At 56.6% G+C, this 15,210-nt stretch overlaps 1 protein-coding gene across 2 annotated transcripts; it reads left to right on the forward strand.

Moving 5' to 3' along the window:
• The first annotated feature begins 1,160 nt into the window (after positions 1–1,160).
• On the forward strand, positions 1,161–15,119 carry EPHB6 (EPH receptor B6). 2 transcript variants are annotated; one of them, XM_059172087.1, is made up of 19 exons: positions 1,161–1,467; positions 5,366–5,470; positions 7,895–7,965; positions 8,223–8,421; positions 8,692–8,756; positions 8,947–9,697; positions 10,462–10,617; positions 10,982–11,338; positions 11,431–11,555; positions 11,725–11,887; positions 12,100–12,214; positions 12,456–12,508; positions 12,677–12,796; positions 12,938–13,185; positions 13,411–13,584; positions 13,815–13,964; positions 14,220–14,413; positions 14,534–14,689; positions 14,800–15,119. In XM_059172087.1, the coding sequence occupies exons 4-19, from the start codon at positions 8,322–8,324 to the stop codon at positions 14,906–14,908; spliced, it is 3,036 nt and encodes a 1,011-aa protein (XP_059028070.1). In that variant the 5' UTR covers positions 1,161–1,467; positions 5,366–5,470; positions 7,895–7,965; positions 8,223–8,321; the 3' UTR covers positions 14,909–15,119. The 2 variants fall into 2 exon arrangements, with proteins under 2 accessions (XP_059028070.1, XP_059028069.1); XM_059172086.1 differs by lacking the exon at positions 5,366–5,470.
• Positions 15,120–15,210: the final 91 nt, after the last annotated feature.

Genomic DNA, 15,210 nt, shown 5'->3' on the forward strand with positions numbered 1-15,210 from the left:
CCCAGTCTTGGATAAATGAAGTAAGTGGGAAAGTAAGATGCGGCCCGGGGCAATGGGGAGGGGGAGCAAGCCCGAGGGAAGTCCACCAGATGCCTGTGTTCCTTGAAAGAACCAGCAGGTGGTAGCAGCACTTCGTGGGAAGGCCCCAGTTTCGGGCTGTAGGACCGGAACAATAGACCCCCAAACCCGTCCTCGGCTGGAGGAGAGGCTAGGGGTGGGCGGAAACATTTTGCCTCGCGGCGCCCCCTCGGTTCCTCAAATCTTCCAGGCACCGCTGAGTACCTCCCAACGCCTCAGATCCCCGTGGGGGAGGTTCTCCCCGGGGAGCGGGCGGAGGGAGGAGGTACCCAGAAGGGCCAGACTTGCCCGGGCAATGCAAAGCCAGGCACCTACACCTGGACTTCCCCGTTCAGACCCAGGCTTCCCAGCCCTTTGGGGAGGGTGGGGTCAGAGGCCCCACCGTTGGCCAAGATCCAGGGTCACGAAGGGGCAGACGAGTTTAAGGACAGATCGGAGACCCTTTCGTAACCCAGATGCCCCCTCCCTGCTGCTTACCCATCCCCACCCCACCCCCGTACCCTCCGAGATTTCTCAGTTTGTCTTTCCCTCCACCCCCTTCTTTTCCTTCTTTCTCTTCTTCACAGCTCACGCCCACCTTAGTTTAAACCTGAGTAGGAACTAAAACAGTGGGTTTAGTTCCTAGAGTTGAAGCAGAAAAGCAGGGGTGGGGAGAGGGCGCGGGTGTTCGGGCCGGCGACTGCGCCGCCCTGCCCTGCCCTGCCCCGCTGTCCCCGGGCATCCGCCGCCCTCCGGTGCGCTTTCCCTCCCGGGGACCCGAGCCCGCGCCCGGCCGGGGCTTTGAACGCCTCGCCCCGCCGCACGGCAGCCCGCCCCCTCCAGGACCCCCGCGCGAGCCTCCCTCCGTGCCCAGGTCCCCCACCCCGCGCGGCCTGGAGGAGGAGGCGCCCCCGCCCCGGCGCACAGGCGGGCCCAGGGCGAGCCCCGCGCCTCCACCCCGCTCTCCCCAGCGCCGGGCGCCGCACATCGCCGCCCAGGCCGGGAGGGCGGGCTCGGCTCCCCGGAAGAGGGGAGAGGGAGGGCGGCCGCAGGGGCCGGAGAGGGGCGGGCCGGGCTGGGAGGGACGCGGAGGGGGCGGGCCGGGCTGAGCTCGCCCCTGCCGCCGCTCCAGAGCGGAGCAGCAGGCGGCGGGACCCGCGACCGAGCGCGGCGACGGCGAGCGCGACGTGGGCCCCGCACGATCCGCGGGCGCTCCGCCTTCAGAGCAGCCCCCGCCGCCAGCCACCGCCCCCCGGCCGCCCCGGAGCCCCAGAGACGCGCAGCGGCGAGAGGACCCGGGCCGCGGGGAGCCGGGTCCCCGCACCCGAACGGAGAAACGGGCTGCTCGGCTCCATCGCGGGGCCTGGGGCGGGGGGGGCACAGACCTGCGGAGCCTGCGGCCGGCGGAAGGTGAGCCCCGGGATGCCAGGCAGTGTGGGGGGTGTTGGGAGGGGGGGGGCCGGTGTGCTTGGGGACAGAGGCATCAAGGTTTGCAAAAGTAGAGGGGCCCTCCAGACTGGGCCTTTGCAGATCCTTGGGGGCCTCCCGGGGTAGTACTGAGTATCCTTCTCCAAGGCGACCGTGGGTTCCTGAGGGGTGCGAAACTGGCCAGCCTGGCTCCCCGACCTCTGGCCGGCCATCACTGACACCCCCATTACCCTAGCTTCTGCAATCCCCCACTGTGTCTCCAGATATTGGGGGTCCTGATATAGGGGTCCTTGCTGAGGCCGGACTCCCAGCGTTCTGTAAAGGCTTGCCCATCCTTCTGACTCCGGTGGCATCTCTCCAGTCCCACGGAGCTGGGAGGAGCAAGGAGGTTGATCCCACACCTGCCCTCAGCTCCCCCACCCCCATTACCACCCATAAGCCTTAGAGTGGAGAGGCTTGGTTCATGCTTCCCAGCCCTCATCCCCAAGTTGCAGCCAAAGTCTGCTGGTTGCTGCTGCCCCAGCTCCACTGCCCTCTCTTTACATCTGGGTACTTGGCCCTACCTGCCCTACACCCCCATCCACCAATCTTGGCCGTCTGGCATCCTCTCTCCTCCCACCCCTGGGGGAGCTGGCTGGAGCCCAGCATAGCCGATGTTGTAATGTCCCTGGCAGTGCCCATGGAGAGAAGTGGCTGGGCCTGTTCCCAATAAGTTAACCAGGGCCAGGCCCTCTCCCTGCCAGGAGAACTTGACTCAGGTTGTAGAAGGGGAGATGCTGGTTGGGTGGGAAGGAGCTGTGGCATTGTAGGCAGTGCTGGGAAATGTCCAGGTAATGGGCATTGCAGGATAGAGACCTGCAATTGTTGATGGTGCCATGGGGGGGGGGGGGGCACTGGGTTCTCTCAGGGCAATGGACCTTTTTTTCCTTGCAGGAAGATTAGGCTGGAGGGTTTCTGTGTACCTACCAAGTGGCCCAGAGAGGAGGGCCCCTTTGGAGTCTGTTGGTTCATTCTGGGTGCAGAAAGATGGCTGGCAGTGCGTACCAGGTCCCCAGCCTGCCTAGGAGCAACAGGCAGCAGCGATCTGAGCACGGGAAGGGCAGGAACATTCCTCCTCGGGGCCAGGTTCTCCTGCAGCTCATCACCATCTCCTGAGCTGGGTCCTGCGTCCTGTGTCCCCACTGCCCACGAGGGGGAAGGGAGATGGCGGGGTTTGGGGTTTGGGGCAGCTTCGCGTTTCCCTTTATTTCTCTACTTCCCTGCTCAGCTCCCTCTCCCAGCCCAGATGTTTCTGCAGCAGCAACTCCCAGAGCAGAGAGCAGTTGACAGGCTCTGGGGGAGAGTAGGGACAGACCCAGGGTGAGGAGAAGGACTCATGGGTGTCAGTGACCAGTATGAAGAGCACTCTGGATCTGCTCTGATGTGCATGCTCTCACCCTTACACACTCACACACACACACACACACACACACACACACCCCCATCCTAGCTTGCGTGCTGCTCCATACCCATCTCACCTCACACATTCCCTTATATACTCTCACACTTGCTCCCACAGGTAGTGGTCCTGGCTCTTGGGGGCTTCTACAATCTTCCATTTACTTATCTCTCATGGCCACGGACTGACTGTCCCAACACCCTCCGTTATGCCCTCTTCCAAAGCCACGCACATCCCCAGTCAGTGCCCAGCCGGAGTGGCTCCTTCTGAGTGGCTGCTTGCCTCTCCCCGACTCTGCCTGCATCTTAAAAGCCTCCCCCAGCTCCACAGCCTGGGAGTGGGAGGCACACTCGTCTGCATCTGCGTGCTCTGGGGGACATTCCTGGAGGCTGGAGGCCTCAAGGGACACAGGGCTCTCCTCTGCTAGGTAATCCACAAATTGGCTTCTGGAGCTGGGGCAGCAGGGGCGAGAAGCTCCGGAGGACAGCCACCTCCTCACTGTCTGCTCTGGATGCCGCCGTAGGGCTGATGGGATCCTTTTCGAGGCGGGCGGACAGAGCTCCAAGAGACTGCGACCATATCCAAGGTGGAGATTAAAGGGTAGCAGCATTAAGCTGAGCAAGGATTATCCTGGAATTTCCTGGGCGTTTAACAGCTGCAGAACAGGACGGAGGACAGGGCCCATGGTGCTGACCCCTCCCACGCTGACCCAGGGGCTGACAGGTGTGAGGGCCAGCTTTGCGGCCACGCCACACATTAACCATCAGCCCCTTTGTCCTTGGGACCTCCCTCGCCCCACTGGGCCCTGCAGCCTGCTCGGCCTCTCTGAACGTTCCTGCCCAGGCTCACTCAGCAGCGATGCCCTGGTCAGGTGTCCCCAGGCCCCCTGGTCTCCCTTGGCCCTTTAGAGCCAAAGTCCTTTGCTTGACACTGAGTCAGAGAAGCGTGATGGGATCAGTGGGGCCATTCGAACCTCTTTGAAGAGAAGCTTAAAGAAAATGCAGCGATAAAAGTTATTTTGCTCATTCATCCCCCACTCCAACGGCCTCTTTATCTCCGCTTTCTCCTTATAGGTGAAAATTTCTGGATTGTTTTGAAACCTAGAGCGAGAAGGGAGGGGAGGGTAAAATGTAAACATATGCTATGCTAGTCTAGGTTTTAAAAATGTTTTCCCTTTTTTGTTGTTTAGATGATAATTAATGAGATTTTGTTTTAATTGTAAAAAATAAGATATGCTCATTGTAACAAGAAAATCCACTGAAATATATGTAAGACCAAGTTAATAATCCCTCCTTGGGCTTCCTTCATTTCTCACTCCTACAGTAACCAATTTTAATGGCCAGTGCATTTTCCTGCCATATCTTCCTCCAAACTGATTTGGCTTGTATTACTTAGTTTTTTAAAAACTCGTTTTGTGGATCAAGGTACATAAACTCTTAAAAACCATCTCAGTTTGTTCACAAAGTTATCCTATTTAACATTTCAATTTGAAGACAGTTAATTTTTTAAATTCCTACAGATTTACTCATTTATTTTTAAATCTTTCATTTTTATAGATAACAGAACTCAGAAGCTATGATGTATAAGCTAAGAGTCTACACATCTTTAATCTTTGCCAGTTTCTAGAAACAAAACACAATTTTGATGCCTACGGACTGTCATATTTTTATAAACCAAAGAAATGTAGCAGGCTTGTGGATGCAGCGTCTCTACCGTAGCAAAAAGATGTAAAGTGATATATGTAGGAAAGAAGCTGAGAAAAAAAAAATGTGAAGTCATAGAATGCAATTTTTGTCATCTGAAATTTTGTCAACTCAGTCTTCTTTTCTGAGCTCCCATTTTCCATCCACATTTCAGCTGCTTCTGGTGTTATATTTTTAAAACCATATACACATCTGAAATTCGAATGTTTTCCTGTTTGAGATAAGTCTTGGGCTCTTTCATGGGTGGGTGAGAGGATTTCTAAACACTGACCGATGCCGTTGGCGAGCTGGAGAAGACAGAGTGATCCAAAGCAGGCCTGTCCCCCTCTGTGTTGCGGGAGGGGTACACTTGGCTGCTTCCAGGACGCGCTTCCAGACTAAGCTCAGACAGATGTCCTAGTCCTCAACCATTGAAGGCACCTTTGAAAATCGAGTTCTAAGTCCTGCTTGTTCAGTATTCCAGGCATGTGGCTGGAGCTGCGTGTTCTTGTCACTTACGTTTCTGCCTTTGAAACTTGTTTCAAAAGAATCTGCGGGAGTAGGAATTAGCTGACGGCAGTTTCTTCCATATCTTAAAGTTTCGTCTTTCCTTGTTTTTATTCTTGCCTAAGAGGTACACCCAAGTTCTTTTTATATGTATTAAAAAAATTAAAGACTTGAATTTATCTGTTTTGTTTGATAAGCAAGAATTGACCTCACTTCCTAGTCTCACTCAACCACAGTTTTTTTTTTTTTTCAGTCTTCTGGATCCAAATCTAAAAGAGGTCCCTTCAAACAGCAAGGAACACTTCTGGGCTCTCTTCAAGTGCTTCCACCATTTTTAAAAAGAATATATTGGTTCTTGGTAAACCTTTTTTAACAATTACAGAAGTGGCAGTCCACATGCCATGTCTCATGTCTCCATTTAATTCTTTTCTTCCTGATGTCTCTTGAGGACAGAAGCTGAGTGGCTTTAACATGTTCCCTAATTGCTTTTGCTCTTTTCTGGATCCTCTGGAGAGAGGCCAGCTTCATGTTGTCATTAAGATGCCTGCTGAGGCTACGCATACACGCCCTGCTGCAGCCACAAGCGACTGTGTGGCTTATATTGTGGGTCATCAAAGCAGATACTCTGCCATTCCTCATCTTCTAGAATGTTCCATAGTGCACAGCTGATGGGATCTGCAATACGTATCTTCCCTCTTGGTTTGCTGTCTCTTCAAAAAAAAAAAAAAAAATTCATTGAGATGCATCCAAAGTGTTTATTATTTCTTCTCCGTGATTATCTGTCTAGTTATAAGTTTAGGAAGACACAGTGCTTACAGTTTACTTTTTGTACAGATTCCAGAATCCATCCATGTTCTGACTGAAAGAGGCTATTTTAGAGAATATCTGCTAGGCAAATGATAGAATAGCTTTCATTGTTTAAAGGCATTTTGCTGACGTTTTCAGTTCTTGATAACAGCATTCCTAGAGACCCTGTGGCTCTGGTCAGTCTGGTCTGCCTTGGTGTGTCAAGCATGTCTCCAAATTAAGCCACTGAACGCTTGGGGGAAGCGCTGACAACACACGTTCCTTCAGGATATTTATTAAGCAGCCATTGGTGATGGGGCCATGCTTTGTTACTTCACAATATCCCTGTTCTTCTTTGAAACATTTCATCTGTGAATGATTCTAGCAGCATTCGGGACAGTACTGGCAGAGAACCTCTGTTTCTTAGGAGTCATTTGCTGTACTGAAATGCTTCCTTTTTTCTGACTTTGAGATACAATTGTTGTATAACACTGTGATAAGTTTAAGGTGTACAACCCAGTGATTTGGAAATGCTTCTTGCTTGCCTCCATGCACTGTAAGTTAAACTCTGTCTCACAAGTAGGGTTCCAGTGACGTGAAAGGTGCATTTCAGTGGCTAGTGGCCCGATGCCCATGATACCTCGGCCCACCAGCTGTCACAGCAGCGCCTTTTCATGATAACCACGTAGAGATGACCCTGAAGGCTTCGTCTTGCAACAGAGCCTGTGTTGCCAGGAAAAATTAGATTAGCAGGCATCCAACTACGATTTTCTGATTTATCAAAGTCAAATGGTATAGTAGTTTGGTTTCAACTTCATTGAGAAGTGTGCCGTTTTCAGGAGTGCTGCGGGTCATGTGGCCACAGTCATCGTGACAGAAACAGATTCCAGTTTCCAACTGCTGTTCTTTCTTTCTCTCAGTTTCACGTCTTCTTCCCAACAGAAGTAAATGGAATGGGCGGCTCTTGTCCATGCCACTCACAGACTTCTGAGACTCAGTTATAAGGGGAGAGATGGGTCACTACTAATCTCTAGACCAATGAACAAAGGAAGGTCTGAGCCTGTTCGTCTTCACTGTGACCCTGGAGGCAGATGTGCCCCACAGTCGGCAGGGGTGCATGTCTATGGGGGGCCTTCTTAAGTTAACCAATGGAGAACATACTTGGCACTGTTCTGCATGGACTGCTTTCACTTGGGAAATCATTTTCATAATCAGTGCATAAGCAGTAAACCTCACTCTTTTTTCAGATTGTGCCATAATTTATTAAATATCTTACCACTGATGGACAGTTACATTCTAGTCTTTTCCCTTACAAACAATTCTGCAGCAAATATCCTTGTTTGAACATCTCTGCAAACAGACCCAAGGATGCAGTACTTGAAGGACAAACTCTTAGAGGTGAAGCTGCTAGAAAGACATCACCAGCTGTCCTTCCAAGAAGATATACCCATTTGAACTCACAAGCACCATGAATATAGAGAGCCCAGCTCTCATACCTTCTTCAACCCAGTGCATTATTAATCTCAGAGGACACGATGGCCCTGTTGTTTCCACATTCTGTCCTTTCATTGTGAGCAGACTAGAAGAAATTTTTCATATACATACATTTATACATATACATACATTACATACATTTTCATATACATACATTATTTTTCCGTAAGCCGCAGAGGAAATGTGCCCCTTGTGGAGAGAGGACCGTTGGTCACAAAATGTAGGCATGCCAGACCTACCCTTTCTCTATGCTGGATCGCTTACCAGATGGAACCTTTATGCCTATGCTCTTCTCACTCCTGTTCACCCATCTCCCCTTGCATCATACCCCACGGCTCTCTTCCGTGGTCCCTCTTGCTCCACTGCCTTTCCATATTGTCCAGAGTGTCCAGGTCTGATGTGGGTCAGGAGGTGTTGGGGAGGAGGGATCGTGTGTTCCCTGGGAAGGGGTATCTTCTGCTGTGCCTGGTTTAATGGAAGTATTTTCTGACTTCCAATACAGGGTGGCTCTAGGAGGAGGAGGGAGAGTAAATGAAGAGAAAGAATTGAAAGAGCTCCTTTCAGAAGAAAAGGGTACGTTGGGCGCAGAACTATCCTATGCTCTAAAGGGCGGCGGGGGCGGTGGGGGGAGCTTTAAGAAATGCTCAATGATGCGTCCCCTGCAGGATGTAGGGAGGGAGTGACCTGCCATATGGCCCTCAAAGATGGTAGACTTGGCACAAGTCAGGAGAGAGTCTGCTTCTGATAGGTGCTGGGGTGGTTTGAGAACTATCTGTGTAGCAATGTAGTTACCTGTCACCTGCCTCTTCTGGTCTTGTGTGTCTCCCTAGGAAGCAAGCTTGGCTGCAGACCCCAGTCTTAAAAAGCAGTGGCCCTGCCTGGGAGCAGGGTGGTGGCCAGGGCAATGGTGGGAGCCCCGAAGATGCCCCATGGCTGCTGAGGGGGCTGCCCGGTCAGGGAGCAGAGTGGCGGGCATGGTGTGCAGTCTCTGGGTCCTGGTGCTGGGGTCCTCAGTTCTGGCTCTGGAAGGTAAGAGGGAGGGAGACTGGAGAATCCCTGCCAATCAGCCTGGGTGGGGAATGGGAAAGATTCAGGAAAGGCAGAGAAGAGTGAAGACATCATGAAAGTGAAAGGAACGGGGAAGGTTCCAGAGAAAGGCTCCTGACGGAGACCTGTGCCCCTGCTGGTGAATTAAAAGGACCAGGGAGGGAAGTTCCTGTTTCCCTCCTGGGATGGGGTAAGGGTTAGCAGTCCCAGCTGGAGGCTTTGCTGCTGAGTGCCCTTCTTATCTCTGGGCAGAGGTTCTGCTGGACACCACTGGAGAGACATCTGAGATTGGCTGGCTCACCTACCCGCCAGGTGGGGTGAGTGTCACTCTTTCGTTCCCCACCCAGTGCTCCTCCCCCCCCCCCCCCCCACTGGTCATATAGGATTTGGGAAGGAAGCCCTGGGTAGAGACTAATGGAGTAAGACCCCTTCCCTCTCGGAGGAGCAGGACTTTGGGTGTACTTACCGGGTTTGCCAGCTAACGGTGGACCCCCTCTGTCCCTGCAGTGGGATGAAGTGAGCGTTCTAGACGACCAGCGACGCCTGACTCGGACCTTCGAGGCATGTCACGTGGCAGGGGCTCCTCCGGGCACTGGGCAAGACAACTGGTTGCAGACACACTTCGTGGAGCGGCGCGGAGCGCAGAGGGCACACATCCGACTGCACTTCTCCGTGCGCGCATGTGCCAGCCTGGGCGTGGCCGGGGGCACCTGCCGAGAGACCTTCACCCTTTACTACCGCCAGGCCGAGGAGCCCGATGGGCCCGACAGCGTCTCCGCCTGGCACCTCAAACGCTGGACCAAGGTGGACACCATCGCCGCGGACGAGAGCTTCCCCGCCTCCTCGGCGTGGTCGGTAGCGCACGGGGCCGGGCAGCGCGCCGGGCTGCAGCTCAACGTCAAAGAGAGGAGCTTCGGCCCCCTCACCCAGCGAGGCTTCTACGTGGCCTTCCAGGACACGGGGGCCTGCCTGGCCCTCGTGGCGGTCAAGCTCTTCGCCTACACCTGCCCCTCCGTCCTCCGCGCCTTCGCCTCCTTCCCTGAGACGCAGGCCAGTGGGGCCGGGGGCGCCTCCCTGGTGGCAGCCGTGGGCACCTGTGTGGCTCACGCGGAGCCAGAAGAGGATGGAGGCGGGGGCCAGGCGGGGGGTAGCCCTCCGAGGCTGCACTGCAATGGGGAGGGCAAGTGGATGGTAGCGGTTGGGGGCTGCCGGTGCCAGCCGGGGCACCAGCCCGCCCGCGGAGACAAGGCCTGCCAAGGTGAGATTCCGTGCCTGCGCGCTTGCCCAAGATCTTCCCACCTTCCCCCAACCTTGGGACACCTCTCCTGAATACCCCAAACTTGATGTTTGTCCCCAAAAGGTCAGGAATAAGCTATTTTAGGAAGGAACTCTCGTTTTTCTCCAGATTTATTGTCTAAAGCGCATAAATTTGGTGTCATGTGCTCATCTCAAACTTCTGGAACTTTCTGGAGACTTCCTTAGCCACTGCTAAGCATCCTAGGGCTGCAGGCCTGACAAATGATGGAGATTAAAAGGAGTTAAACTCCTGGGTTATCTTGGGATGGGTCCTTTGTCCCTATCTGCTGTCTAGTTAGGAAGGGATCATCGTCAGGGCAGGTGACCAAGGTGCAGGTAGGAGACGGCAGTGGAGACCAGCTAAGAGGAATCCTTTTGCTATAGGGTGGAGGGCGCAGAAGGCCTCTGGGCAGGAAGGCAATCAAGCCAGACACCTCTATCTGGTACTGGGCCTGCCCATAGCCCCCACTGCACCTCACTTCCTCCATCAGCGGAAATGCAGTTCTACTCCAGTGGCCATGGAAGTAATCTCTGCCTCAGGGAGGGAAAGAGGGAAGAGGGGGTGAGGGTAGGTCTCAGGAGGTCAGGAGAAACAGCCCTGGGGAATGGAAGGCTGGGGGCCTGTCCTCCTGCTTGCCTGGGGTGGGGTGGGGTGGGGTGGGGTGGGGAGCTCAGGAGGTGGGGGACGAAGCGAGCCTAATGTCTCTGCCCCACTCTGCCCCCTAGCCTGCCCGGAGGGGTCCTACAAGGCCTTGGCTGGGAACACACCCTGCTTACCGTGCCCCGCCCGCAGCCACGCCCCCAGTGCTGCGGCCCCTGTTTGTCCTTGCCTTGAGGGCTTCTACAGGGCCAGTTCAGACCCCCCAGAGACCCCCTGCACCGGTGAGTCCCCCACCAGCCCCAGGGGTGGAAATGGGACTGGGGGTGGGCAGAGAAGGGGAGCTTGAGGGCAACACAGTGGAGCTGGTTCCCATTTGCAGTGACTTTTCTCCTGTTCATTTTCTCCCTCGCTCTCCGCCTTCCTGCCCTGACCCCACCCACACTTTCCGACCTCCTGCCTCTCCTGCCACCCGCCTATCTGCTTTCTGGTCCCCACCCCCATGCTCTGGGTCTCCTCCCCTCTGGGCCACATTCCCCCCCCCCCTCCTTTCTTTCTCCATCATCATCCCCACCCCTCCTCCTTCACCCCGCCTCCCACCACGCCTTCCTTTCTGGCCCTTCTCGCTGCCCCCACCGGCCTCCCCAGGCCCTCCATCGGCTCCCCGGGAGCTTTGGTTCGAGGTACAAGGCTCAGTGCTCATGCTGCACTGGCGCCTGCCTCAGGAGCTGGGGGGACGAGGGGACCTGCTCTTCAATGTCGTGTGCAAGGAATGTGGAGGCCACCGGGATCCGGGCTCGGGCACCGGGGGTGCTTGTCGCCGCTGCAGGGATGAGGTGCACTTCGACCCCCGCCAGAGGGGCCTGACTGAGAGCCGAGTGTTAGTTGGGGGGCTCCGGGCACATGTGCCCTACATCTTGGAGGTGCAGGCTGTGAACGGGGTGTCAGAGCTCAGCCCCGACCCTCCCCAAGCTGCCGCCATCAACGTCAGCACCAGCCATGCAGGTGAGCCTTCGGCTAGCTCGGCCTGATGCCGCCCCTACTCGTGCTGCTGGGCTCCTGGAAACCCTCCCACTAACCGCCCCCTCCTCCCCCAGTTCCCTCTGCAGTCCCTGCCTTGCACCAGGTAAGCCGGGCATCCAACAGCATCACGGTGTCCTGGCCACAGCCAGACCAGACCAATGGGAACATCCTGGACTATCAGCTCCGCTACTATGACCAGGTGGGAAGGTGGTTGCCCCGCAGGGCTGGTGGGAGCTCACAGTGCCCCACAGTAGGGTTAGAGATGGGGGAGGTAGACTAGGACCGAGAGGTGCCAAGAAGCCTGAGGGTGTGACCAGGACTCAGGAACTGGGGCTGGGCAGCAGGGAGTGACCGGCTGTCACCCCCAGGCAGAAGATGAATCCCACTCCTTCACCCTGACCAGCGAGACCAACACGGCCACCGTGACCCAGCTGAGTCCTGGCCACATCTACGGCTTCCAAGTGCGGGCACGGACTGCCGCAGGTCACGGCCCCTATGGGGGCAAGGTCTATTTCCAGACTCTGCCTCAAGGTGAGAGGAAGCCTGGATGGAGAGGGGGAAGCAGGAGGAGTCGAGGAGAGGCCTGGCGGCCGTGTGGGACAGGAGGCTGTGAGCATAGTGTCATGGCTGACCACATGGCTTTTGGGTCTGTGGGTGGGCATGAGTGGGTGCACGGGGGGTGTGTAGGTGTGTTTGCTTGTGAGGCCTTGCCCATGCATGGTCCTGACTGGCTGCTTCCCCAGGTGAGCTGTCCACCCAGCTTCCAGAGAGACTCTCCTTGGTTATTGGGTCCATCCTGGGGGCCTTGGCCTTCCTTCTGCTGGCGGCCATTACCGTGCTTGCTGTTGTCTTCCAGAGGTGAGCCCCTCCCTGCTGTGTCCCCACACCATTCACCCCACGGCACAACCCCACGTCCTGGCAGCCCCAAAGCCCACTGCAGAAACCACCTCCAAAGCCCACCTCCCACCACCGGGCCCCTTCCCGGGGGCCCATGCGAGCCTGGAAGGAGGGATCCAGCAGCCCCCACTCCACGATCCCTGGCTGGAGAGTGGCCTACGTGGCAGGGGAGTGTCATTTCAGGACTCTGGTTTGTCCTCAGGAAGCGGCGTGGGACAGGCTACACAGAGCAACTGCAGCAGTACAGCAGTCCAGGTGTGGGGGTAGGAGGGCTGGGGGCTGAGCACAGGAGGCAAGACGAGGTTCCCCCGTGGTCCAGGGGAACTCCGCGGCCCTGCCATTGGAAGGAAGAGGGCATGTCTGGGGTGTGTGGGCAGCCAGACCTCGTACCACACCCTCCTCGTGCACCCCATTTGCCTACAGGTCTTGGGGTGAAGTATTACATCGACCCTTCCACATACGAGGACCCCTGCCAGGCCATCCGAGAGTTTACCAGGGAAGTGGATCCTGCATATATCAAGATCGAGGAGGTCATTGGGGCAGGTGTGCAGGGGCAGAGAAAGGGGATGGGAGGGGCTGGAGCCCCCACGAGCCTTCCCCAGCAGGATCCCCTCCAAACAGGGCAGGGTACCGCAAGCCCGGGGTCCTTCCTCAATAGCCTTCCACCTACACCCATTCTCCCAGGCTCCTTTGGAGAAGTACGCAGGGGCCGCCTGCAGCCCCGGGGACGGCGGGAGCAGGCCGTGGCCATCCAGGCCCTGTGGGCTGGAGGTGCGGAGAGCCTACAGATGACCTTTCTAGGCCAGGCTGCAGTGTTGGGCCAGTTCCAGCACCCCAACATCCTGCGGCTGGAGGGCGTGGTCACCAAGAGCCGGCCCCTCATGGTGCTGACGGAACTCATGGAGCTGGGCCCCCTGGACAGCTTCCTCAGGGTCAGTGTGGCCCGGGGGCGGGCGGGGCTGCCTTGGGTCCAGGGAAGTCTGCAGTTCTCAACAGTCCCGGAGACCAGAGACGCCTCCCCTAGTCTTCATCCTTCCCAAGGCCATCTTCTGATTCCCTAAGCCCCTCCTTCCTCTCCTGGTGATGTCTGGCCCCTGGCCCATGGAGGTTCCCCACCCCGCTGCTGGCAGCTGACCTCTGCCCCCTGCCCCCAGCAGCAGCGGGAGGGCCAGTTCAGCAGCCTGCAACTGGTGGCCATGCAGCGGGGAGTGGCCGCCGCCATGCAGTACCTGTCCAGCTTCGCCTTCGTGCACCGCGCGCTCTCTGCCCACAGCGTGCTGGTGAATAGCCACCTGGTGTGCAAAGTGGCTCGTCTTGGCCACAGTCCTCAGGTGAGAGCACGGTCTCAGGGGCTCAGCCTTTTCCGGAGGGTGCTGGCGGTTGAGCTGGGACCTGGGGTGCGTACCACGGGCGGCGTGCCCTGGGGTTTGGAGGAATGGGGCCCGTCTGCGCTCCATCCAGGAGCGCACCCTGAGCAGACCTCAGAACACACAGGAGCTGCTCGATAAACGTGGCCGCTGCTATAATTATTGCTATTGCTGCTTCTCACCCCACCTCTCAGGGCCCAAGTTGTATGCTTCGCTGGGCAGCCCCAGAAGTTATTGCACACGGAAAACATACCACCTCCAGTGACGTCTGGAGCTTTGGGATAGTGATGTGGGAAGTGATGAGCTATGGAGAGCGGCCCTACTGGGACATGAGTGACCAGGAGGTGAGCTCTTTACCCAGACATTGTTAATTCCCCACCCCCATCCTTCCAACCCACCAGCCTCACAGGTTTGTACATTCTTGGCTTTTCTTCTCTAACCCACTGAGATTTTAAGTTGTCTTGGCTTCCTTATTTTTAAGATCCTTCCCCGCTCGGACTGCATGCCCCACCTGACCCCAGCCCACCCATTGGCCTAACAGAATATGCCTTTCTGCCAGCAAGAGTGCCCCATAACCACGTTTCTCTACTAATCCCCAGGTGCTAAATGCAATAGAGCAGGAGTTCCGGCTTCCCCCGCCTCCAGGCTGTCCTCCTGGACTACACCTGCTTATGCTAGACACTTGGCAGAAGGACCGTACCCAGCGGCCTCATTTCGACCATCTGGTGGCTGCATTTGACAAGATGATCCGAAAACCAGACACTCTGCAGGCTGATGGGGGCCCTGGGGACAGGTCTGGAGATTGGGGCTGGAGCCCGGGACAACCAGGGAGGGTATATACAAACCAGAAAGAAAACTGAGGAGAGGGGGCTAACATAAAAGGGAGACATTGACCTCCCCTTCCCCCACTTAGACCCTCCCAGGCCCTTCTGAACCCTGTGGCCCTGGACTTTCCTTCTCTGGACTCACCCCAGGCCTGGCTTTCGGCCATCGGACTGGAGTGCTACCGAGACAACTTCTCCAAGTTTGGTCTCTGCACCTTCAGTGATGTGGCTCAGCTCAACCTGGAGTAAGCCGGGAGAGGCGGGGTGGGGGTTCCTCGGGGCTCCAAGCCAGGGGTCCTGCCGGGGATCTTAGAGGAGCCGGCCCAGACCTGACCCACTCCTTCCCCACCACCAGAGACCTGCCCGCCCTGGGCATCACGCTGGCCGGCCACCAGAAGAAGCTGTTGCACAATATCCAGCTCCTGCAGCAGCACCTGAGGGAGCTAGGCTCGGTGGAGGTCTGAGGTTGGGCGGGCGGCTGCGAGGGGACGATGCCTATGTCCCAGCCCCAGACACAGGCCCAAGGAATGACAAGGAACACTAGAGCCCGTCTCCATCTTGGCCTCGGCAAGAGGCGTCTGCCACACTACACCCCACCCTCTGGACGCTTCACTCCCTAGTCCTCTGCCCTCCTCCGCCCTCCCCTGCATTAAAGGGAAAGAAGAAATTTTGCAAGTTGGAGGTGTGGTGAGACCTCAGTCTGCAAGGAGGGGCTGGGAAGGCCTTGGAGGAGGCGCACAGGGCCACTGCCAACAGGAGACACCAC

This window comes from Mustela lutreola, chromosome 4 (genome assembly GCF_030435805.1).
Source record: "Mustela lutreola isolate mMusLut2 chromosome 4, mMusLut2.pri, whole genome shotgun sequence".
NCBI lineage: Eukaryota > Metazoa > Chordata > Mammalia > Carnivora > Mustelidae > Mustela > Mustela lutreola.

Coding starts and splice junctions, on each gene's coding strand:
- EPHB6 (XM_059172087.1), top strand. CDS start 8,322: ATGGCTGCTGAGGGGGCTGCCCGGTCAGGGAGCAGAGTGGCGGGCATG. Junction 8,422..8,691: donor CTCAGTTCTGGCTCTGGAAG/GTAAGAGGGAGG, acceptor ATCTCTGGGCAG/AGGTTCTGCTGGACACCACT. Junction 14,690..14,799: donor GTGGCTCAGCTCAACCTGGA/GTAAGCCGGGAG, acceptor CCCCACCACCAG/AGACCTGCCCGCCCTGGGCA.